This window comes from Podarcis gaigeae (assembly GCF_964106915.1).
Source record: "Podarcis gaigeae genome assembly, chromosome: 3".
NCBI classification, from domain to species: Eukaryota; Metazoa; Chordata; class Lepidosauria; order Squamata; family Lacertidae; genus Podarcis; species Podarcis gaigeae.
Window position 1 is genome coordinate 31,959,399 of NC_139680.1, and position 24,865 is coordinate 31,984,263.

The 24,865-nt window shown below is 43.3% G+C and overlaps 2 protein-coding genes across 4 annotated transcripts; both read right to left on the minus strand.

The window, feature by feature from the left end:
* Positions 1–1,279: 1,279 nt before the first annotated feature.
* LOC310840618 (glutathione S-transferase-like) lies at positions 1,280–8,791 on the minus strand. The gene is made up of 7 exons (XM_083730867.1): positions 8,638–8,791; positions 6,589–6,695; positions 5,714–5,765; positions 4,887–5,019; positions 3,326–3,467; positions 2,756–2,887; positions 1,280–1,567 (listed from the first exon to the last, which is right to left on the minus strand). Exons 2-7 carry the CDS (start codon positions 6,673–6,675, stop codon positions 1,445–1,447), a joined length of 669 nt encoding a protein of 222 aa, XP_083586993.1. The 5' UTR covers positions 6,676–6,695; positions 8,638–8,791; the 3' UTR covers positions 1,280–1,444.
* A 2,653-nt stretch (positions 8,792–11,444) lies between these two features.
* Positions 11,445–23,896, minus strand: LOC310840615 (glutathione S-transferase 3-like). 3 transcript variants are annotated; one of them, XM_083730864.1, is made up of 7 exons: positions 23,794–23,896; positions 17,641–17,747; positions 17,374–17,425; positions 14,900–15,032; positions 13,590–13,731; positions 12,685–12,816; positions 11,445–11,748 (listed from the first exon to the last, which is right to left on the minus strand). In XM_083730864.1, the coding sequence occupies exons 2-7, from the start codon at positions 17,725–17,727 to the stop codon at positions 11,623–11,625; spliced, it is 672 nt and encodes a 223-aa protein (XP_083586990.1). In that variant the 5' UTR covers positions 17,728–17,747; positions 23,794–23,896; the 3' UTR covers positions 11,445–11,622. The 3 variants fall into 3 exon arrangements, with proteins under 3 accessions (XP_083586990.1, XP_083586988.1, XP_083586989.1); XM_083730862.1 differs by having other exon boundaries at positions 23,720–23,865; XM_083730863.1 differs by lacking the exon at positions 23,794–23,896 and adding an exon at positions 20,110–21,622.
* Between the last annotated feature and the right edge of the window lie 969 nt (positions 23,897–24,865).

Genomic DNA, 24,865 nt, shown 5'->3' on the forward strand with positions numbered 1-24,865 from the left:
GGCAGCTTATGAGATCCTTGCAAGAGAAACTGCCCCGTGGACTGCAGTGATCTCTTGGGTGTACAGTGGTACCTCGGGTTAAGTACTTGATTCATTCCGGAGGTCCGTTCTTAACCTGAAACTGTTTTTAACCTGAAGCACCACTTTAGCTAATGGGACCTCCTGCTGCCACTGCACCACCACTGCCACACGATTTCTGTTCTTATCCTGAAGCAAAGTTTTTAACCCGAGGTAATATTTCTGGGTTAGCGGCGTCTGTAACCTGAAGCGTATGTAACCTGAAGCGTATGTAACCCGAGGTACCACTGTATAAGCAATAAGGCAGTCTCTCAAGTCACCTGGTCTTGAACTGCATAGGGCCTTATATGCTCTGAAGGACATTCCCTTCCGCTGGGGGATTTCAAATTTATTTTTTAGGGCAAGAGGGGGAAATGGCAGGTCTGCTTGCCCTTCTCAGTGGCTCCTTCTGTGTTGCTGAGGAGAGGGAAACTTCCAGAAACAGTGGGTGCTCCCCATGGCAGTGGAGTCCCTTATGTCCATTAGCAAGCAATCCCTGCCACTTGCCCCCTCCAGTGTCTCCTCTTTTGCCTCTTGGTTGCCAACTCTCTCCCTGCCCCCCACCCAAATCATTGTTTTTGTGGCTTCAATAGATGTTTGATCAGGCAAAGCTGCCTCACAACTGCACAATCCAATGTATGGGAGAAGGAAGCCCAACCGTATTAAATGTGGGAAAAGGGTGGCAGCCTCTTTGGGTAGGGGTCACTTCGTTAATTCCTGCTTGTTACGTATTCATTTGGGTTAGTGTTTAGCTGCCAAATTGTCAAATTTGGTTTCGTTTATGCAAAGCACCAGGGACGCGGGTGGCACAGTGGGTTAAACCGCAGAGCCTAGGACTAGAAGGTCGGTGGTTCAAATCCCCGTTACGGGGTGAGCTTCCTTTGCTCGGTCCCTGCTCCTTCAAACCTAGCAGTTCGAAAGCACGTCAAAGTGCAAGTAGATAAATAGGTACCGCTCCGGTGGGAAGGTAAACGGCGTTTCCGTGCGCTGCTCTGGTTCACCAGAAGCAGCTTAGTCATGCTGGCCACATGACCCGGAAGCTGTACGCCAGCTCCCTCAGCCAGTAAAGCGAGATGAGCGTTGCAACCCCAGAGTCGGCCACGACTGGACCTAATGGTCAGGGGTCCCTTTACCTTTACCTTTATGCAAAGCACCAGCAGGAACTAGTGGTGCTTGGACAGACATGTTATTGGCTACTCAAGAAAACCATTGCACAGAAGTATAAAAGCTGTAGAATGTTTTATTACATTTCAGTGTTGCGCCACACAATATTACCATCTTTTACTCTTGTTGTTCTCACTGTAGCTTCATGAATTTACACCCCAGTTTGTGCCCGGTGTAGTTGTAGCTACCTTCCATGAGGTGAAATTATTTTGCTTTCTTTAGTTTATCCGTAGAAAATCTTCATGATCCCTGGCACATCCTTAACTTCCATTGGTGGTTTTCTTGGACTCCCGGGCTGCAGAAATTTCTTAACTGTAGGGATGCTGCTGATTCTTACTTTAAAAGCCTGAAAAGAGAAACAGCAAAACATTTAGGAGATAAAAGGAGAAGTCTTATAGCAAAAATGGAGATGATTCCTGAAGAATCATCTCGCACCGTAATGGTAGTACAACTTGATTATCAATACTGAAAATATTTATGAGAAACTTTATTATCTACAAAACACAGTTATTTCAAGGTTGCTCCTTTGAAGATGGAAGCCACTATTTGCAGGCTTGTGGGTTGCTTTTAAGAGTCCACAGTTAATTCACAAATGGCTTATCCATGAATATGGGGCCTTATTTGTGTGATGGAAACCCAAGTCACGTTTCAGAGACGATGGTGTTTTAGATATGCAAAGGGGGATAAAAGCTCTATACTAGAGCTCGGCTTATGCTTCAGTAAGCATACTGAGCTCTCATCTGTGTGGCCTGCCACTTTCCTTTATATGGAAGCTGAAGATATCCAGAAAGGGGTGCAAGTATAGATCTACTAGTTCGGTTGAATTAATGGCACCATACTTATGCGCTCCAGAGCTGCTCTTCCCATCAAACTACTAGTTTAGGATGTGTGCCTGTTGCCATGTGATGCTACATGCTCAATCACCAAAACACATGTGCACACATATACACTATATGCGTACAGACATTTTTAAATCCTGGGAACCTGAACAATCTATCTGCTGTATACCAGCAAAGGTCCCCAGAGAATTACAGTGCTGTACTAAGTATACCTTGGAAAATGGAATATGGATTCTCACTTTGGGGTGGTTTGATTCGAATGGCAATTGCAATTAGCAGACATATTGTTCCCTATGGTGTGTCGCTGCTTCCAACCCCCTAGCTATTCTGCTACTCTTGTATGGATAGTGTGCTCTAGCACAGAGGTGGGGAAGCTATGACCTTTCCCTTATGGACGGCCTACATTTCCCATCAGTCCCAGCCAGCATGGCCAGTGATCGGGGTGGATGGGAGCTGCAGTGCAGCAAGATCCGGAGGGTTTCACAGCTAATGAGAACTTGCAAGAGCCAGGGAACCTGTACCGACTTAGGCAAGTTTTTAATGTTTGATGTTTTATCATTTTTTAATGTTCTGTTGGGAGCCAGCCAGATGGGCGGGGTCTGTATAAATCAATCAATCAATCAATCAATCAATACAACAACAACACCTGTTCATCCTCTGTCTTTTATAATAAGTTGTGAAATTGTGTTGCTTACCTTTAAAAGAGGGAATTGGGAGAGAATATCAGCCTTCAGCTCTTCTGCCATTAAAATGGCTTCAAGCAGTTGAATATCTGCTTTGCTGAGCTGATTTCCAACCAGGAAATTTTGCCTGTGATCTTTGAGGACCTACAGAGTGGGAAATGTTTTAAGAGTACTTCAGGTACATAAACAAAATGGAGAATATATTTGGGCAACTTTTGAAAACCACTCACCCAGATAATATTGCATCATGACATGAAGAGGATTTGGATCGGTACTGAGGTAAGGAGTGCCAAAAAACCCCCACTTCATCTGAAAAGCCACTGCACCAAAAATGAGAAGCTGGGGTATTAACACTCTGTGTGCTATGCTTACTCTTCTCTCACACCACTAAAATATTTCCTTTTAGCTCAGGACATGGTCTAAAATGTACTGTTGCCGTTTGGAAAAATGAAGAATTAAGAAAACGATTTCTGGCAGACCAGACAGTCCTGTCAACATTGCCAGCTGCCAACTACAGTTGAGCATAGGTGACTCTGTTCTCTCAAAAGGGGTTGTAAGTTCCGTTCCTTCTTTGCCTCATACCTTTTCAAAGACTGGGAAGTATCTGGTGGTGGCTTTTTCGACAATGTTTGCAAACTCCTTCTCCCTCGTGTCAGCTGGCTTGATGGGAAGCATCAGCATCAGTTCATACAGATCCATAGTACCTTCACAATACATATCAATCCTGAGGGAAAGAAAATGTTGCTGTGACTGGATCGCCAGGGACCATGAGATTTGGTGTGGTACATTGAAAATCGCGGACACCAATAAAGCTCGTGCGTCAATAGTGGGAAAGTGTTTCTCCCTCTCAGATAATAATAACATCAGGAATAATATTTTTGGATATAGAAAGACGGCAGCGAGGAACTTGAACCTCAATTTGCTTATTTCCTCCTCATACCTGATTCATGTTTCTTTCATGTCATTTCTTTTCAGATGAGAAGCTTGAGGTGTGTGTGGGGGGGGGGGTCTTTTCAAAGTGATTTTTAAGCTGCTCCAGGAATGTTTTTTGGCTGAAGGGTGTGCTTTAAAAAACAACTCAAATACAGTAACTCAATAATAAAATCATACAGATATCCCTGTGTGCTAGACCTGTTGCCCCTCTGTAGCAGGGATAGAGAAGGTGTTTACCTCCAGAAGTTTTCTTTGGTCCCTACTTCCATCACCCCTGACCTTAGCCATGCTGGCTGGGGCTAATGGAAGCAGGAGTAAAACCACAAATGTAGGACAGAGTGGGATTGTGAAAATTAGCCGCACAGATCTAGAGTCTTGTGGCAACTAATTCCTATTTGTATGGGGCTTTCCATGCCAAAGCCTCTTTTACCTTGCTCTCTGAGGAAAGCCCTTTAAACTATACTCTTTTCAGAAAACAACACACATGGGCACTGGACAAATGGAAATAATAATAATAATAATAATAATAATAATAATAATAATAATATAACTGTAAGACAAACAGAACCAACACAAGAAGGAGAGTGGGAAATTGTGTCATCTCAGTAGAAAAACAGGGACAATGCTTCTATATTTTGGAGAAGGTATATTTCTTCTTTTGAAAGAGCCCTTTTCACTCTCAATGTCTCTCAGTCTCAGCCTCTCTTACACCTTAATAAAAGTGCTTTCTGGGTAATACCATTTGTCTGATAGAAAAAACACATTGGCAGGAAGTGCCCCTATTTTCATGGGAATAAATATGCACAATGAACAAAAAACTGTATGATTTGCTGATCAATCATAGAGACCTTCTTCAGTTACACTTTTTTTTAAGCAAATAATATTAAAAATCAGAATTATATAAGTGGAAAGGGGGGGGAGGTGTATTGACATCCAGTGATCCAATCTATTGAGATTAAATGAATGTCTAGGGAATGAACTTTGGAGAAACCACCTTGATTTCAAATGAACCAGTCCACGTGAACTAGTTGGGAAACTGAGAGGTGATATTAGCTCACATTGCTCAATCTTGAACTTTTTTTGTTTTAGTTGGCAGTCACAGGGAGTTGAAATGTGCTGACTCATAGCTTGTCAGCAGATTATATCACAGACTAGAGATTTCTTCTTGGATCATGCATTAATAACAAAACTTATAGAAATGTTACAGTACAATGCTCGCTGCTTCACATCCTTCCCATAGAGATTGTATTTGGTTGCAATGTAGTTGAGAATAGCTCGCGTCTGCACCATCTTCATCCCATCAATTTCCACCATGGGCACTTGCTGAAAGAGCAGGACTCCATCTTTTCAAAGGAAGATGAAAAGTGTCAGTTCATTCTCCCACTTAATTACAAGGACATGTGAATTTTCAGGAACATCTGACATGCTTTGAATCTGAGTATTTAGGTACTTCTCCATTGTTCCTTTCTGATCATAAAGTTTGCCTCTGCTTTTTTTTTGTATAGTGAAGAATGCTTTTGCAGAAATGTGCTAAACCTGTACAGCAAACACGCAATGGAAAACTAGTTTTGTGTGTATATGCTAAATCTGCTCTCTAGCTAAAAACAAGCAAACTGCCCTGCAAAATGCAGTGTTGAATATCATGTGTTGAAGGTTGCTGTCTATTGCTAGGAAACACTCTTCTCTTTCAAAGGACAGAGTTAAAGGCAATACAACCAGATAACAACTGTGAATTCACACATATTCTTGCCGAAAATCGTGCACAGGTAACTGAGATTAAGGGCACAATGAAGAACTGGAGAACTTTCAAAACACCTATGATTAAGACTAGAAGATAGTCCCACTGAACTCTATGTGGCCCACATGTGAGGAGGCACATGTAGAATTGCAGTGACTCTTCAGAGTAGCTTGTCTATTCTTCATATTGTACAGGGAATCCCTCTAGACTATAAACTTGCTCTTTTAACTTCCGTGTAATCTTGGTGTCTGTGTGATTATCCTCTAAAGTATCCTGAGATATTCAGATGTCATACTCACTCTTCCTTAACTTTTCCAGATCTTCGTTTGACTCAATAAATTGTTCTTCAAACTAGAAAATAAAAGAGGCAGAAGATTTCAAGGGTCTCATGAAATAATTTCAGCTGCCATAAATGGCCCAGAGTTTTTCAAGCACTGGAGGAAATTTCATGGAAACCCCCTAAGTAATCTCCTCTTCTGTTGTCAATTTTTTGGGAAAGCAATACAAGACAGGAAAGTGCCACAAAGCAAGGGAGGGGATTATAAGGGCTGGGACAATATTAATTCCACTGCTAATGTCATTGATGGTTGAAGTGGGGATATGATATTAAAAGTGGTGTGAGTCTGAAAGCAGTTCATGCCCTGAAGCAGGGAAGTCACAAAAGTGGATGTCTTGGTGTGAAAGCAAGGCCAGCCCAGGACTTTTCTCTGTCTGAGACAGAACAGCAAATGGTTCCCCAATTTGTTTTGTCACATGATGCAGAAAATCCCTGTCCCTGACAAGAAAGGTGCAACAATAGTAAATGAAAACACTGTAAATGCGACAATTTGCTACCCTTCCAGGATAATTAAAATCAGTCACCTGAGGCAGGTGCCTCACTCTGCCATATGGTAGGACTGGACCCAACTGCCTGAAATGGATTCCTAGTCTGCATACCTTCAAAGCACTTTGAAAGCACATGACTTCTCCCAAGGAATCCTGGGAGATCTGGTTTATCCCCACAGAGCTACCATTCCCAGCACCCTCATTTATGTATGCACATAACAGCCTTGAACAAGCTACATTTCCCCACATTCTTTTTCTTGTGGGGCCAGAGAGGGATGTCCTTCAAATATGCAGTTATATTTACAGCCTTAAATAAATGGTGGGTTTTAGATAAATTCTGAAGACAAACCTCGACCCCAGCTGCAGCCAACAGCCACCTTATGGTTTCCATCCGGCCTCTTCCATTGATGTAGTAAAGCTTTGGTTTCCCAGCCATTTTTCTAAGTGCTTACTTTTCTGTTGTGATAACAGAGAGATAGAGAGATGGTGTTTAGTAGAGAAACAACCACCGCTAGAGAAGGACAACTTTTCAAAATGCTGGTTGGTGATTGCTTGTAGCAGGATTTCAGATTAAAGAAGAAGATGATGAAGAGGAGGAGGAGGAGGAGTTTGGATTTGATATCCCACTTTATCACTACCCGAAGAGTCTCAAAGCGGCTAACACTCTCCTTTCCCTTCCTCCCCCACAACAAACCCTCTGTGAGGTGAGTGGGGCTGAGAGACTTCAGAGAAGTGTGACTGGCCCAAGGTCACCCAGCAGCTGCATGTGGAGGAGCGGAGACCCGAACCCGGTTCACCAGATTACGAGTCTATCGCTCTTAACCACTACACCACACTGGCTCTCTTGTCTAACGGCTTCTTGTCTGTTTTTTTTTTTAAAAAAAAAAACAAACCAGTTTCATAATCATGATGCACAAGCAGATATGGCATATCATAGTACAGATAAAATTGAAAATGAGTTTTTAAAAATAATGAATGTTTAACCCTCATTAGATGGCCATGGTCCTTGTTCACAAAGGCACGAAATAGTAAATTCCCCACTCATTCCTGTGCTGTTGCCATTGTCACTATCTTCCTTGTATCTCCTAAAACAGCTCTGGAAACCTGCCTCTCCAGCATGGCTAGCTATCGGGGATGATGGGATTTTATAGTGATGGATCACATCTGGAGCCCACCTCCATCCTAAAACTATTTCAGATTTCCTCACAGAGACACTCCCTTCTCTCAGCCAATTTGCCCCAGTCTCCACCATCTGTAAATTGCCAATTTAACGAAAAGCAAAAGATTTGGCTTGCCTTCCTTGTCCCCTCTTCTTGAGGTTCTGAATCTTGTTTGGCCCTTGCCTTTGTATCCACTTCACGGCACCATTTGGACAACAGCAGGTGCTGAGGAATGGACCCATAAAACTCACCCTTTAGCTACTTAGGTGGCAATTCACGCTAGAACTTTGCAAAGCAATAAGCCAAAGTCAGCCTTCCCTGTTGGAGAGCTGAATTCACAGGGTGCTGGCATAGGAACCTCGCTCCCCAAAATTTAATGGATCTATTTCTCTGGAAAACTACATGGTACATTGTTTTCACTAATATATGCATTTATATGCACACTTTGTGCATTTTTATGCACTATTTGTCTGGAGGTATTTGTCAAGTATTTGCAAATCTCAAATGAGAGCTATGTTTCAGGTGGCATATTATTTCAGAAAATGCAAATTTGGCATGTTAAAATGCAAACTGAACCAAATTTCTCTCCATTTCCTGAAATCAAGAATAAGAAATCAAGATAACAAACTTTTTATAAAAGAATGGAAATGGTTTATTGAATATTTGCAGATAAATTGCAAACAGATATAAACACTGGCAGGATTATTGTAATAACCTGCAGTTTCATAAGAGTACAGTATATATTTAAAGTAGATAATTAAATGAGCAAATTAAATGAATTTGGATATGCAGAAGATATTAAAAAATAAATTTAAGGAACTGCAGAAAGAGGGGAAAGGAAGACAGACTTTGAAATGTTAAAATGATTGTAAAATTAATGAATATTTGAAAAGTATAATTTTTTTAAAAAAAGAATCAAATTTCTCTCCCATCTCTACCCAACACTCCCTTGAGGTGCCACCAAGACCCTCAACCCACCGCTATTTGATTTTTAGAGTTCTGCCACTGTCCAGCTCCTGCCTTTGGTCTATCCAGACAGAAAAGCTTCTTTCACAAGATTACAGATCTCCAGAAAATCCTACCACCACATTTTAATGTTCTGTTGGGAGCCACCCACAGTGGCTGGGTAAAAGCAGAACATCTTTGGGCAGAGGTGAGGTCTTTGGGAATTGTCCCTGCACCACTCCTCTGTCAAGGGTGTCACTCTTGAGCTATGACTCTCCAAAGGAATTGCCTACCTTTGACTACTAACCTGCTGGAAGTCCTGCTGGGCAAGTGATACTTCTTATGAGACAGAGCAAAGGCTGAACTTGTGTGCATCAAGTTTATAAAAAGCTCAGAAGCTCCACCTTCCAGCTCTGCCTTTTGTGAGACTTTTCACCTAGGGTCAAATCACTTGCACAAAGTTAATCCACAATGGGAAAGGTTCTCTCGCAGGTACATAACATGATGCAACTCAGTTTAGTGTAAATCTGTGCAGCTGCATTGAGGGCAAACGTTAATGTCCTTATCACTGGGCAGGAGGCCACCGCAATCTTTGGCTGCAGCTGCTGGCTAGGAAACATGGACAAAGGTCATCTACAAAGGACTTCCCTGCTGGTGGCACTCACCTTTTGAGGGGTTTGGGGTATTTAGATGGCTGTGATTAATTTACACTGGTGTGCAAAACAGTGAGAACTGCTTTTGGTCAAGGAGTCTGTACACCTTTGTCAGCTGCTTCTCTTTGAAGAGTAAATTCTTATTGAAAGGCTTTTTTTCCATAAGGTGAAATACATTCCATATCACAATATCCACAAAACCAAACATTGGTACTAGAGTGAAGGGAATATGAAATATCATAGCCTGATAGGAGTCTGGTAGAATAAGCAAGTTTCACATAGCGTGAACTTCTTTTGACATATAGGATAGGGTTTTAGAGTAAAACACCAAGGTCCAGCTCCGAGGGCCTTCTAGCAGTTCCCTCACTGCAAGAAGTGAGGTTACAGGGAACCAGGCAGAGGGCCTTCTCGGTAGTGGTGCCTGCCCTGTGGAATGCCCTCCCATCAGATGTCAAGGAAATAAACAACTATCTGACTTTTAGAAGACATCTGAAGGCACCCCTGTTTAGGGAAGCTTTTAATGTTTGATGGTTTATCGTGTTTTTAATATTCTGTTGGGAGCTGCCCAGAGTGTCTGGGGAAACCCAGCCAGATGGGTGGGGAATGAATGAATGAATAAATAAATAAATAAATAAATATTATTATTCAGAAGCCAGAAATGTTTCTACATGATATTAGACCAGAGTAGATTATTCCCATCTAATACAGTGGTACCTCAAGTTACAAATGCCTCAGGTTACAAACGCTTCAGGTTACAAATTCTGCTAACCTGGAAGAGTTACCTCGAGTTGAGAACTTTGTCCCAGGATGAGAACGGAACTCATGTGCCGGCGGCACAGTGGCAGCAAGAGGCCTCATTAGTGAAAGCACGCCTCTAGTTAAGAACAGTTTCAGGTTAAGAACGGACCTCCAGAACTAATTAAGTTCATAACTAGAGGTACCACTGTACTGGGATTTATCCATCTAACCCATTTCAAAAATTCTGAAGACTCACTTACTTCCTCCTCCATTATCCACTCTTCTATATATCTATATGGACATGTGACTACTTTTTATCTACAGCTTTCTCTAAAACAAAAAAGGTGCTATACTCACTTGTGATGGAGAGCTAGTAGAATAGTAGAAACCTATAAAACATCTCTTAAAGTGAGATTAATATCATTAGTAGTGAAAAGGGAACTGTCGTCTGTCACAATATGACAGGGTGCCATGCCAACTTGAATAAAATATGGGGGGGAGTAGGTAAGCCCCACCCCGCATAATTGATCACAATATGTGGCACATGCACACCATCTGAATGGCAATGCTCATAAGCTTTGTGGGGGCCCGGTCCCCTCAAATATTTTAGGGGGGGCAAAGGGACCTGGGACCCTAGGAATTGGCCTATATGGTTTTGTTCCTTCTGGACCTTAAAAGCTCTCGCTATCATTTTAGAGCATTTCTTTCCAAGCTCATAATGTACACTGTTACTTTTTGCATGGAGGTGCTTATATATTCAGCATCTAGTGCTTAGAAGCTCACTGTGCTTACACAATAAATTGGCATAAAGTTTTCAGTTCAGTCCTTGTGTCTGCTGAGGCCAATATGTCTTTTACCATCTCAGTTTGTAATGTTGATTTCTGCTTCTTCAAAATGATGGACTTTAGGCAATGTCTTCTCAATACTGCTTTCATAGCATCCCAGATTATGGCCTGTTCCTAATTTCTGTATGTGTTAAGAGAGTTATTGGGAGGCACCAAAAGAAGTGTCTTGATGCTCCCTCTCACAGTGTTGAAATCAACGATGACTGAAGCATGGTCTGATTCATGTATGTGGATTATCAGATTGTTATTTTATCAGACAGGGATTTGAAAGAACTACACGATCTATTCCGAAATATTGTGGCTCAAGGATTAGAAAGAATAATCTCTTAGGGTCAGATTATAGAGCCACCATGCATCTAATAAACCATTGCCACAGAGTACTGCTGGTAGGAATGTTGAAGACCGCTGTTTACTGGGACCAAACATACTACTATCCACTTGAGGGTACATAACTTCATTGACGTTCCCTCTCTTGATGAGACAACCCACCTTAAATTTGTCCAACTCTTTAAACTCCTTTTGGCCATTGTTTGGAAACTATATTGAACCCAGCGTGTGACTCTGTCCTTCTGTTGAGCCTTGGATAAAAAATATAGTGTCCTTACATCATATGTTACAAAAATAAGCATTTTTTAGCTAACCATACTGCCTGTTCCATTAGCTTTGGAGGAGCCATGTGAACAGTGTTGTTTTACAGTCCATTACGTGTGTGTGTTTGATTATGGATTGTGGGTTTTTTTAAAAAAATATTATTATTGTAAGTCACTCTGGTTAATAAGAATGCATTAGATGGGAGGTTATAAATATGTGAATGAAAGAATGCATAAATAGCCTTGTCATTTTGCAGTATGAAAGAAAATACACTCTTGTTGAATATTTTAATGCAAGCACTTTACACACTTTAAATCAACATCTGCTCAACATCCCATGTTGCCACTTTTGCTTTTCATGGCAGGTAACAATCATTTCATTTAAAGATCCCTTGGTTTTCAGCATTCATGGTGACTCTGGCAAGCAGCCTTAAAATCTGATGCAATGTTTTTTAGTCACTTGTGAGAATCTTCAGCACAGTTGCGACATATGCATCGTCAGGGGGTGGTTTCCTTTGGCTTCCAGGCTGCAGGAACCTCTTTATGGTGGGAAGATTGCTCACCTTTGCTTTGAAAGCCTAGGGCAAAAATCAAACAAACAAAAATCAAAACAAAACGAAGAAGTGTTTATATATATATATAGCATCAGAATAGCTCGTAGTGTATAGACTAACATCCTTCTAAAGGATATTTGACAATACAACCTGAAGTAAGGAATTATGCCAATATACGTTAACCAACCACCAGAGAGACTTGTCCTGCACATAAAAAGCTAATATCTGATCCACACAGTCTGATTGCTGCTTCCCCCTGAATGGATCCCACTTTGTGGCGCTAACATTTAAATGTGGCAAACAGGTTCACTCCTATTATATGGAAAACAGATGCTGGAATCAGCTGCATAGGTGGAAGCCTCTGGGCATTGCTGGAGCTATGTGGGGATTTCCCTAGGGTATATCTTTTTGAGTAGCTGTTTTTCCTCAATCCCCAACTTCCCGTTTATTGTAAGGATGGGGGAGAAATTTGGTTCGATTTGCATTTTACGAAGAAAGTGTATGATTCACATTTCGTGAAACAGGAAACTGAAACACAGCTATCCTTCAACATTTGCACTTCCCTGCATTTTGTTCTCCAGTTAACCTTTTCCACAAAAATGTATATTAGGAGAAAGGGCACAAAAATATCCTATAAGTGAAAATGACTTCCCCCAAACGATTCATATTAGGGGAAATTACTTGCAAAGGTTAGGCTAAATTGGATACAATAATTGGTTCCCCTGTCTGAAATCATAGAGAAATGGCCATTCAGTGTAGAGAATACTGAGCTGGGTGTACCTGACTTCCTATAAGGCAGCTTTTTGGAATCAATTGCCCAGAAAGGGAATCATTATAGTCCCTTAACTATAGCTTAACCTTAACTGAATTCTATGCACCTCAATCCAGAGGTCTGAACAAACACATTCTGAAACATAACGAGAGCAGAATTCTGCACGATGAACTCTACCAACAGTTTACCTGCAGTTGAGGGAAGGATTCAAGAACCTCCGCTTTCTTCTCCTCTACCATTAAGATTGCCTCAAGCAGCTGTACGTCTGCCCAGCTGAGGCAATTGCCAACGAGAAACTCTTTTCCAGCCTGTTTCAGGGCCTAGAAAACAACAATAAAGAATGTGCTGGTTTGGGTAAAATGTACTCTCTTACCTTAAAATGTACTTTTAACTCTGCTGAGAAATGTTGGGACAGTGTGAGACATTTTGGGGACTTAAATTTAAATGTCATATAAGCCACATAAGATGATAACCACTCTGATCACTTTTAATAAACTAACACTGAGAGGGCCCAGCACACATTGTGTGTGTGTGACATTGTGCGTGCAATGCATGTTGTTCATGACATCACAACGTCTGGAGGAGGCCGAATGCTCCGGAGGAGCTGGCCGCTGAAGCTACGATGCATGCTGGGTCCCCTCAACATCGGCCCCTTTCCAAAAAATATTGAGGGGGCTCAAAACTCATCAGCCCCCTAGAGTTGGTCACCTGGCCCCCAGGAATCTTTGGGAGAAGGCATGACTGTTTAAAGTTGCACAATGCTGCCTTAATTGCATAGCACAGATGAAGCCTCACTCTATATTCAAAGAAGTCTCAGGACATAGTAAAACCTGTCTGATATCTTCAAAGAGCTACAAAAAATATGACCTGTGCCATTAGTCCAAGTCATCATTCCCCAATGAAGAACCTTCCAGATATTGTTTGGCTACAGCTCCCAACATCTTTGACCATTGGTGATGATGGCAGAGGCTGATGGGAATTGTAGTCCAAAGTTTCTGGAGGACACTGAGATGGCGCAGGATGATCCCAAGTAGCTCATCTTTGGGTTCCCAATCCCTGATGTAGCTACAAATAGGAATCTTTGGTGCCATACCTTTTCATAGACTGGAAAGTACCTGGTAGTGGCCTTCTCAAGGATGGAAGCAAGCTGCTTCTCCTTTTGCTCAGGTGGAGAAAAGGGATACATCAGAATCATCCCCATCAGGTCCATGGTTCCTTCCACATACATGTCAATGCTGTGAGGACAAGGCAGGCATGGGTAAAGAAAATTCATCTGTTAAATTGAACTTATTGGGAAAATAGGAACATAAAAATGGGAGGTGGGTCTAGCTCATGTGGCCTGTCGATCTATCCTCATGTATTATTTCAATGCTTAGGGGTTATCTGAACCACCTTAGAGAGAACTGGATGTTTCTAGGCAGAATTACCGTATTTTTCACTCTATAAGATGCACTTTCCCCCTCCTAAAAAGTAAGGGGAAATGTGTGTGCGTCTTATGGAGCGAATGCAGGCTGCGCAGCTGCCGCTGCACTCAGGAGGCTTTGTGTTGCTTTTGCTGAAGCCAGGAGAGCAAGAGGGATCACTGCTTTCGCTGTGCAGCGATCCCTCTTGCTGTTCTGACTTTGCTTCGCTGGAGAGGCGCTGCGCAGCTTTCCCTCTCTGTTTCTGTTTCTCCTCCCGCTTTGTTGGAGAGGCACTGTGCAGAGAGGGAGAGAATATATTTTTTCTTGTTCTCTTCCTCTAAAACTAGGTACGTCTTATGGTCGGGCGCATCTTATAGAGCGAAAAACACGGTAGCTGAGCCTGGGAGTGCTACTTTAGGAGGAGGAGAACTGCACAAATAGCTGCCTAGGGACTTGTTACCAGCTGATGAAAAGACTCTTCGCTTCCTGTGTGTATGTAGATATGTAAATAATGCCATTATTTACAAAGGCACCATCAGTCTCCAGGGTTCTCCCTCTGTCATCTAAAAGGAAGCCAAAACTCTAAATACTACTCGTTGACATGCTAAAGTAAAATCACATAATTGTAGGTTGTTTGGGTTGTTGAAGAAGAAGAAGAAGAAGAAGAAGAAGAAGAAGAAGAAGAAGAAGAAGAAGAAGAAGTGCCCTTTTGCCCATTGATTTCAGTGGATCTATCCTGAGTGTGATCAACATTGGACATCACCCATAATATGTAACATGCAGGACAAACACATGCACACATATATGGGTTGGGCATTAGAACAAGTGAGACACCAAACCAGCAGCCCAAATCTTCAATAATATCTTTTCCCTGGCCTTTCACAGATTTTATTCTCTTTCCTAGGCAATGCAAATTTGTGAGCATGTGTAAATACTGTTAATACCACTAGAGTCTTTTAATGCAGCTATCAAGTACAGTATGATGAATCATGATAAATACTATGCTCTTTCTTTCAGGTCCTTCCCATGGAGGTTATATTTCCCCGCGATGTAGTTGAGGATGGCCTTGGTCTGGACCAGCTTCAGCCCATCCATCTCGACCAGAGGGACTTGATCAAACAGCAAGTATCCATCTTTAGGAAAACAAAGAAAAAAGCCAAAACAAAGTAATTGATCGGTCCAAAATGGTTATTCTGTGAGATTAAAGAAATGTGGCAAGATTCTGCCACAGTAAAGCACTTTCAGAGCTAGCATTTGGCCTCACTTTCTGCCAGAATGCAAACAGCCAAGCGAAATTTTGATCAAGTAGCCAATCTACTATCATTTTGCAACACGTCTCATACTCTGAATGCGTGGGCACCTTCCAAATAGACTGGAGGGTCTTTCGGTGTCAGAGCAGAAAAGCTAGCTTCTCCCTGCTATTATGACCAATGAGTCCAACATTTGACACATTGAATAAGCTCTCCTATCTTTCCCAGGTGCCATCAAGCTCACAACTTAGATAGAAAACCACAACAAATTCTTTACATGGTTTGCAAGGATGGGAAAAATCAGCTCGGCATAGACACAAAGTGCTGTGCAAGGACCACAGCATTAGTTCTGCAGAGAAACCAACCCCTTTTGGCTCCTCCTTTCCCTGATGTGTTTCTCCCTCCCTCAAGCTGGCTTCTATAAGTAACGCAATGGTGTTTGTTTTTGCTTATTTTCCTTTTCTCTGCCCAACACCTTTTCCTTTTGAGTCATGTCTTTTAGACTGTTAGCCTGAGAGCAGGAACTGTCTTGTTTCTGGGAAGCTTTTTGGCTAAAAAGCAGGGTAACAATGCTTAAAATAATTAAAAGTCTTAGGTAAAAATAAATAAAGGTAAAGGAGCCCTGAATGATCAAGTCCAGTCAAAAGTAACTATGGGGTGGCAGTGTTCACCTTGCTTTCAGGCCAACGGAGCCGGCGTTTGTCCACAGACAGCTTTCCAGGTCATGTGGCCAGCAGGACTAAACTGTTTCTGGTGCAACGGAACACCGTGACAGAAACCAGAGCGCACAGAAACGCTGTTTACCTTCCTGTTGCAGAGGTACCTATTTATCTACTTGCACTGGTGTGCTTTAAAACTGCTAGGTTGGCCGGAGCTTGAACAGAGCAATGGGAGCTCACCCTGTCACGGGGATTCGAATTGCCGACCTTCTGATCGGCAAGCCCAAGAAAACATTGCTGAGTAGTAAACTTTATATCCCAGGTCCTATTTTAAATATGATTCAAACCTCCAGCCTCCCATGGGTTCTGAGAATCTGGACAGATTTCTACATGCTCAGGTCATTTTAATGTCAGACCCTGGGGCCATTTTATAATCTCCCACCCCCATAGAATACACCACGCAAAATAAAAGGAAATAAATAAACTAATTGTTCGAAGGATAGCCTGTCCTATAACCCAGGTACTCAAGCCCATCTATAATTGACTTCAAGGAGGAAATTGTATGTTGTAGCCTATATTATATAACATGCAATAAAATGAGAAAGATATTTTGCACTGAGGAATGTTACACATTTGGGGGAAAATATGAATTATGTTTTTCCCCATTCAGATCTCCAATAATGCATGTTGTATTTGCCATCTACATGACACACTCATGGCACACATTTGGGCATCTTTTGTTTTATTGTGTGGGGCAGAAAGGCAGGATAGAAATATTTTAAAATATATTCCTATCAATATAGATTTTACATTTACATTTTATATGTGGGAAATTCAGAGGGTGAAGGGGCAAAAGCATGATTTGTGCTTTATGTGCCAAAACACCCTTGGCTGGAGCAAAAGAGATTTTACTTCTTTTGCTGCGTATTGCATGCAGGCCTTCCACTTTTGTCTCTGGTAAACATTTTATGGTTTCAGAAATATCCATGGGTAGAAAAAAGGCTGCTCACTCGTCTGGGCTTACACCCCATTGAATTTAGTGGGGTTCCCCTCTTAATAGGCATACCGTATTTTTCGCCCTATAGGACGCACTTTTTCCCCTCCAAAAATGAAGGGGAAATCTGTGTGCGTCCTATGGGGCAAATGCAGGCTTTCGCTGAAGCCTCGAGAGCGAGAGGGGTTGTGCGCACCGACCCCTCTCGCTCTCCAGGCTTCAGGAAGCTATCAGCAAGCCTGGGGAGCCTGTGAGAGTTCCCGCAGGGCTCCCTAGGCTGCGGATAGCAGCCTGCTGCCCGGAGTGCGGGGCGCGCTGAAGCAGAGCGCTCCACGCTTCAGGCAGATATCCACAGCCTAGGGAGCCTGCTGCCCTTGTTTTTCTCCTCTAAAAACTACAGTAGGTGTGTTTTTAAAAGCTCAGGCTTCCCCTGCCCCAGCCCCATGGCTGGGGGGGGAATATTTTTTTTTCTTTATTCCCCCCCCCAAAAAAAAACCCTAGGTGCGTCCTCTGGGCCGGTGCGTCCTATAGGGCGAAAAATACGGTATATAGGTTTGTACCATGAGTTTACCTTTGATTAACTTCAAATACTGTTCTCTTGTTTTCAAAAACGTTTCTTCAAACTGGAAAAAAAGACAGGAAAACAGATCCAGTTATTTCCATTCCTGTATCATGCCAATTCTTTTTATTGCATAAAGTGACTACGTGGCTCTTCTGTAGAGACAGAAATAGCTAAGAGTGAGAGCTGTGAATTGGGAAATCTCCCGTTCAAAGCTCTGAGCACACAATTGTGCAAATTTGTGGTGCAAGGGGAGTTTTCCAAACAGAAGCAACCAACCTCCACTCCAGCTGCTGCTAAGAGCCACCTGATGGATTCCATTCTTCCTCTGCCTTCAAAGTACGTCAGTTTTGGTTTCCCAGACATATTTCTAAGCTGGTGGTTTCCTGATGAGTGCCATTTAATGGGGAGAAGAAAAGGTTTAATTAAATATAAACCAGCAATTGTGTACGCAACCATTCAGTTACAATTTTGCAGAACAGCTCAATTAGGTGGAGCAAAATGAAGAGAATATGTATTATGAATTATATTAAATGTTACCAAAAAATGAAGAGAATATGTATTATGAAAGGCTGAGCATTATTGTGGTTACAACAGGAAAAGGATCTAGAAGGATTGTCTGATTTCCAAAGACTGCAGTCCCAAGCATGCTTAAGGGGCGAACAAGCTCTCCAGTGAACACAGTTGAACTCACACCTGAGTTAAAACATGCTTAGGCTCGTGCTGATTTCCAGGCATACGGAATGATACAATTCCTGGATGTCAGCCTGGAGGCAAAAGTCAGTGTCTACACAATTTCTAGTTTTCTCATCCCCTTCAGCACATAAACATGCTGTGCGTGCCTCCCATTATTCCCACCCAGCCTTCCCCCTCTACTCAGTCAAGGCACATGAGCAAGCTCTTGTTCGTTAGCAGGGTGGATTGGATTATAATAGGCATGCTGAGGCCTCCAGTTCCTCAATGGTGTGGCTTACTGAGTGCATAGAAAGGTAAAAGGAGCACTGACCATTAGGTCCAGTCATGACCGACTCTGGGGTTGCGGCTCTCATCTCACTTTATTGGCCGAGGGAGCCGGCATACAGCTTCCAGGTCATGTGGCCAGCATGCCTAAGCCACTTCTGGCAAACCAGAGCAACGCACAGAAACGCCGTTTACCTTCCTGCCGGAGCGGTACCTATTTATCTACTTGCACTTTGACGTGCTTTTGAACTGCTAGGTTGGCAGGAGCAGGGACTGAGCAACGGGAGCTCACCCCGTCACAGGGATTGGAACTGCCAACCTTCTGATCGGCAAGTCCTAGGCTCTGTGGTTTAACCCACAGTGCCACTCGCATCCCTTACTGAGTGCATAGCTACCCACAAAACTCACCACAATATAATAGGTACGTTAGGATGGAACTTGGGCTCCATTCAAGCAGCTCTTTCTTCCATTGTCCCAACATTTCCTTACCTGATAATGTCCATGTTTTATGTGATCTTCCATAGGGTGTAAAAGCCACTTCTTAAAAACTAGCATAATCTAGCTGATGATCAGTGCTCATTTCCATGTCAATTACTTCCAGGGAAAAAACAGCAACCCAAAATTTCGCATGATGAAATTTGGGGCAGCATTCTAGCATACATTTTCCCTCCACCATTTAAAATTTAGCACACATGGTGATATATCAATCAAAACGCCACAGTTACACAATGCAACAGGTAATGCAGTAAAAAGGGAACCTTAGAATCTAGGATAGCAGTGCTAGCATTATAGTCAGGAAAACAAATGCAGTAATCCCGCAATCTGAATGTGCCCCTGCTTGAGTCTCCATCCTCCTAAATCCAGTTCATTGAAGAATGGTTCAACAAGCCATTGTTTACTGGCTCAATAATGAGCAATGTGCATGTTCAATGTGCATTCACTCCTCTTTTCACATGTCCAGCTTCAGTGCTTACATCCTAGCTAGTTAAACCACATTTGCCATGAGGTCTGAACTGGGAAACTGCTTTAATTTCTGTTTGCAAAACACAATATGAAACCAGGATAGTTTCTCAGCTCAAGATCATTATGTCTGACTGAGCCAGGTCATCCAGCTTTTCGTGGCAATACCTGACACCAAGGGGGTGCAGGAAGGTAGAGAAGCAGTGTTGTAGTTGCTATGAAGTAACTCAACCCAAGCCGAGTTATGGGTATTAGTGTTCAAAGGTTTAAAGCAAACACTCAAATTTCAATTGTTGTCAAAAAATGGATGGATTGGACGGTGCTATAAGATCAGTGTTCTGTAAACAATGCATAGCTCAAAAGCTCTTTTTCAGCCTTGGCAGCGTATATTTTAAGACTGGGATGAAATCCACAGCACATCAGAGATGTTGAATATAATCGCAAGGGGGGGGGGAGTAAATAACTTTCTGGAAACTTGGGACTTGTTAAGATCCAGATCCTGTATGCTGGCTGCAAAAATTGCACATGTAAATATGTAAAGTATTTGTTTCATTCTAATTAATAAGGTGATCTAATTATTTCACCTGAAATAAATACCTCCCCTTTAGCTGTTTTCACAAGCTGATGCCTTCATGGCAGATTATGAGATGCAGAGGTTAGCAATTGGACCAGGATGGGTGATGGGAGGACAATTAAATTTTCCAGCTGGAGACAACTGAAAGGGGGAAAGGGTATTGCCTTGAGGGTTATTATCAGGGATCATTCGCCTACAGCAGGAAAGTGCTGGTCCACATTTTAAAAATTCCAAAATCCATCTTAGTACAATACCTTTATTAGGCCAACCAAAATGTCACAAAATAGCGTGCAAAAATTCTTGTTCTCTGGAACCCTTTATCTGCCTAGTTGGCCAACTAAGTAGGGCGAAGTGAAGAAAGAACAATTGCCCAATAGTTTGGCTCTGCATGCCTGCATCTGTTAAGGAGCCTTCAGATGGAAGGTGGGAGAAGGTAACAGATATTCAAGTGATGCTCTGTCAGGAGCCATGCAGGTTCCAGGTTTGCACAAGACCTATCGGGACGGAGAAACACACAGGGCTCATCCACACTTCTGCTTCTCCTGTGCCTAGAAAAGATGGGTCGGAGCGGTTTTCTCCTCCTTTCCCAGGGAAAACCCTCTCTTTGGCTCTAAACTGGGAAAAATGGGAGTCTACAGAAAACCAAAAGTGCCATTTGCTTACATTGAGCTCTGAAGAGCAGTTTTCCCTATGGGAGGAGCAGGGAGCAGCAGGAGGGACAAATACGCTCCACTTCCCAGTGGGGAAGAGTTGCGGTGGACCGCATGGCCACCCACTGCCCACCGGGGACGGGGGACTTTGTCCCCCATTGCCTGGGGGATTCCGGCCACATCAAAGCCCGGCCAGCCAACCTGCTGTCCAGGGGGGGCATGGTAGGGGCTGTTTAAACGGAGGGGTGAGCCAGAGGACTTCCTCTTTGGCTCACTTCCTCAATCACCCGCCCTCCCTCCCTATTTTGCAGGTTACGCAATGGCCTTGCTATGGACTTTGGTTGGTCGCCTTGGTTGTCTGAGGGGCCTGGTAGGGATTTTTCCACTTGGCAAATTGGCACTGGCCACTTGGTTTTCACCTACTTCGTAGCAATCATCACAACTTTGTTAGGGTTGCAGTTAGGCATTGTTTGACCTTGTGTGGGGGAGGGGGTGTGTGGCCATCACCTGCCCCTCCATGCTTAAGGGTACTCTGTTAATGGAACCCAGGGGGTGTTGATCTAGTCTGAAGCCCGGCTGGGGGCTAGGGCCTTGACACAACCCCGACGGAAATACCAGGGGGAGCTTGAGTGGGTTAGCATCGACAGGGCTCCCCCTACTGGTGGCTTACCCTTACTGGACTTCCTGCACAATGGGCAGGAGTCAGGTATGGTCAGGTCCAATCAATGCCTAAGCCAATACTGCTCACATTCTGTAATTTCAATAAAGTTGTGGCCCAAAATTTGCCCAATACATAAACCTAATATCCGTGTCCTTGTGTGAGTTATTTCCAATGATGGGGTGGCTGCGGGGTCTCGACACGCAAGGGGAAATGCGGATAAGTTGAACTCCCATCTCTGGAAATGCAAAACCCAAGCATCTCCCTCCAGGTCTGACTCTCTCCCATGCCCAATGGAGGTTCCCTGGTAGGTGAGAAAGAGGAATAAAGAGAAACGGGGAAGACTTTAGACCAGGGGTGTCAAACTCAAATTCATCGGGGGCCACATCAGCAGTTTGGCGCCGCTAGAGGGCAGATGTTCTCTGGCTTGTAGGCTGCCGCACATGCGCTGAAGAGGCGGCTTTCTTGTGTCAAAAAAAAAGCGAGAATAAAAGGTGAAGGCTGGTGGCCGCCGGCGGCTACACGAGCCACATGACGAGGTCTGGCGGGCCTTGTGTTTGACACCCGTGCTTTAGACCAGTGTTTTTCAACCACTGTTCCACGGCACACTAGTGTGCCGCAAGAGGTTGCCTGGTGTGCCGTGGGAAAAATTAAAAAATTCGAAAGATTTTTTTAAAAAGACAAATTTTCGCCCACTAGGCGGGCGCCGGACTGTGTCGACCCTATTTTCCATCCGTCCTGGGTGGGGATCAGATCGGATGAGAGCGGACAGGTGGTCAGCTCTCATCCGATTCCCCATAGAGAGCAGTGGGGCTCTGACATCTCCCTCTCCGCACACAGTGCGGAGACAGAGCTGTCATCCGCCGGCTCAGCGGGGGTCAGCGGATCGATCCCCGCTGAGCAGAGAACGGTCTGCAACATTTTTGTTTGCCATTAAAGAAAAAAAATATTAAACATTTTCTAATGGTGGTGTGCCTCGTGATTTTTTTCATGAAACAAGTGTGCCTTTGCCCAAAAAAGGTTGAAAAACACTGCTTTAGACTAACAAAGGTGGGGTTTGAGTAATTCTTCCAAAGAAATGAGAAGATGAGGCGTTTTGCATTGGTGTGGTTCAGTGGTGGCAGTTTCTCAATATAGAAACAGGAAAGTGATGCCATCACCACTTCATTTCACGCACACAGATTCTGCAGTCTACACTATTCAAGTTATTTGGTGTGTACAAGTTGTTTTGGTGTGAGGCAGATACCAGCAGCAAAGCACCTTGTTCATATTTTCATGCAAAAACAACCCTGCTAAAGAGGCACTCTTCTGGGTACACTGCCTATCAGGAATCATCTGTACTGTCGGATAGGCTATCATTTTAACTGCACATGTTCCACTCTTATATTATCTGCACTCAAGTTCAGGCAAAGCTTGTCTGAGACCCAAGGCAGGAGTCTTGTTAGAATGTACAGTAATGAACACAAAGAGAAAAGCAGCTGGTCCCTGGTGCTCCCTGCCCCAGCCATAGCCCCCCAATACCTGGGACATGTGTACCTTGCTGCTCTGTCCAGGCCTCTCTGTACCGAAGAGTATGCAGAAGAAAAGCAACATATTCTGGTTTGGGGGTTTTGTGTTTTGTTTTTTGCAATTTATATGGCCGTCAAATCAACAGGTGCTGTTGTATGCCTAAGCCAATCCTTAGCTTGAGGGATGTTTTGCAACAGATTAAAAGAAAAAATATGCATAATAAATAATATTTAAATGCAGTGTGTGCGCGCGCACACACACACACACACAATTTTTGTTAAAAAATGTTGTCTTGGAAGTAAGTGTCACTGGTATTTACTTCCAGGAAAGTGTGCTTAGGGAATCCCATTACAGAAATAAGCGCCCTTGAATAAGTGCCATTACAGAAATAAGTGCCAGGGCAGTATGCTCAGAGATTACAGGCTTTGCTTTGCCCCTTCAGATGATGGTCGTTCATTCCTCACTGGCTACCCCCCCCCCCCCCAAAATGTATTTGCTCTATTAAAACAAGAGGCCCAACAATCTTCCCCTTCCCTGCAGCAACATAGTATGCAGCAAATCCATGTGAAATCCCCATTTCTCACAGCAAGAGGGAACGCTCTTCAACCTGTTGCTGTGCTTCAAAGCAAAACATAGAATCATAGAACTGTAGAGTTCGAAGGGACCACGAGGGTCATCTAGTCCAACCCTCTGCAGTGCAGGAATCTTTTGCCGAACATGGGGGTCGAACCCATCATGACTCTGAGATTGCTTTCATCTAACTGAACATCAGCCACTCTTTATTATAGTATCCTTTAACCAACCCCACACTTTCACTTTTTGCCCTGGCTAATCCACCCCATGCTATATTCCCACTTTCCTTGCTTTCATCAATTAAAATACAGTTATTTATCCCCTCCTTCCTCATGCCAAAGGCAAAGTAAAATATTGCTGCACGCAGCTTTCTGGGGTGAATATTTAACCCAATATCCACACAGCAGCTAATTTAAAGCCTCTTAGACCCCGCTTAGCCTGTGAGCAAGTTCAACTGAACTCAATGGGGCTTACCTTTGGGTAGAACTGTATAGGACTGCACCTGTTAAGGCTGAAAAAGTTGCTTATTTCCAACTTCCAGTACTAACCTTTCGCAAAGCCGAACTTAGCTGATCTCTTTTTCCACACGCAGATAAATTGTGCCTTCAAAAGTCCTGCAGTCCAGGAAACTCCACCTACTTTGGGGGAGTCTCTTCCTCTCGTCTTACCACTCAGTTAAAAAACAAAACAAAAAACAGAAACTTGGGCTTGGTTAACATTACTAAAGTTTTGTGGGCATGCACGAATAAACGATGTTCTATCTGAAACTGCTGTATTTATTGTTTTTTAAAGGTAGATCAAAATGTACAGTTTCACGCATTCAAAGCAGGTGAGAAAGGGCCCATTATGCTTTGCATTTGAGAGAATCCTGTGTACAGAGCTGCACATTTTTCATGGATTTACAATGCATGATATCTGCATTCATCACATGATGATCAAAGGCTTCACACCTACCTGGGAGAAAAGCTGTAAAATGCATTGGGGCTTGCTTCATTCTGAGCAAACAGTCCTTGGGATTGGAGTCCACATGACCTCACTGAGCAAAACGGGTCTTAATGGGTCCATTAAGGTATGAATCTGCTACAATTCCAAAGGTACTGCACCACCACAACCACCAAACAGAATTAAACCCAGAGCAAAATAGGTATTTCCACCTCTGGTGAGTCAGGACCTAATGCAACTCCCTACCACACCATAGCTGCTCCCTACCATAGCTGCTCTATGCATCTCAGACTGACAGGGCCAGTGGCTTCCTGTCAGGTGTAAAAATGGTGCCATACACTTCCTGTCACGTCATGCATGAGGCAACCTTAATTTTCCATTTGCTTGAATTCCTGATAAGAGAATAGGAGGACCAGCTCCAGGTCTGAGGTGGACCAATGTAGGACGTGGGTGGCGCTGTGGTCCGAGCCTCTGAGCCTCTTGGGCTTGCCAATCCAAAGGTTGGCAGTTTGAATCCCTGCGACGGGGTGAGCTCCTGATGCTCTGTCCCAGCTCTTGCCAACCTAGCAGGTCAAAAGCATGTGAGTGCAAGTACAGTGGTACCTTGTTTTGCGACCGGGATCCGTTCCGGAGCCCCGGTCGCTAGCAGAAAAGGACGCAGGGTAAAGTGCTTGTCTA

Coding starts and splice junctions, on each gene's coding strand:
- LOC310840615 (XM_083730864.1), bottom strand. CDS start 17,727: ATGTCTGGGAAACCAAAACTGACGTACTTTGAAGGCAGAGGAAGAATG. Junction 13,732..14,899: donor GACCTGAAAGAAAGAGCATA/GTATTTATCATG, acceptor TTGTCCTCACAG/CATTGACATGTATGTGGAAG. Junction 11,749..12,684: donor AATCCTTCCCTCAACTGCAG/GTAAACTGTTGG, acceptor TTTTTGCCCTAG/GCTTTCAAAGCAAAGGTGAG.
- LOC310840618 (XM_083730867.1), bottom strand. CDS start 6,675: ATGGCTGGGAAACCAAAGCTTTACTACATCAATGGAAGAGGCCGGATG. Junction 3,468..4,886: donor GATGTGAAGCAGCGAGCATT/GTACTGTAACAT, acceptor TCTTTCCCTCAG/GATTGATATGTATTGTGAAG. Junction 1,568..2,755: donor CCCAATTCCCTCTTTTAAAG/GTAAGCAACACA, acceptor TTCTCTTTTCAG/GCTTTTAAAGTAAGAATCAG.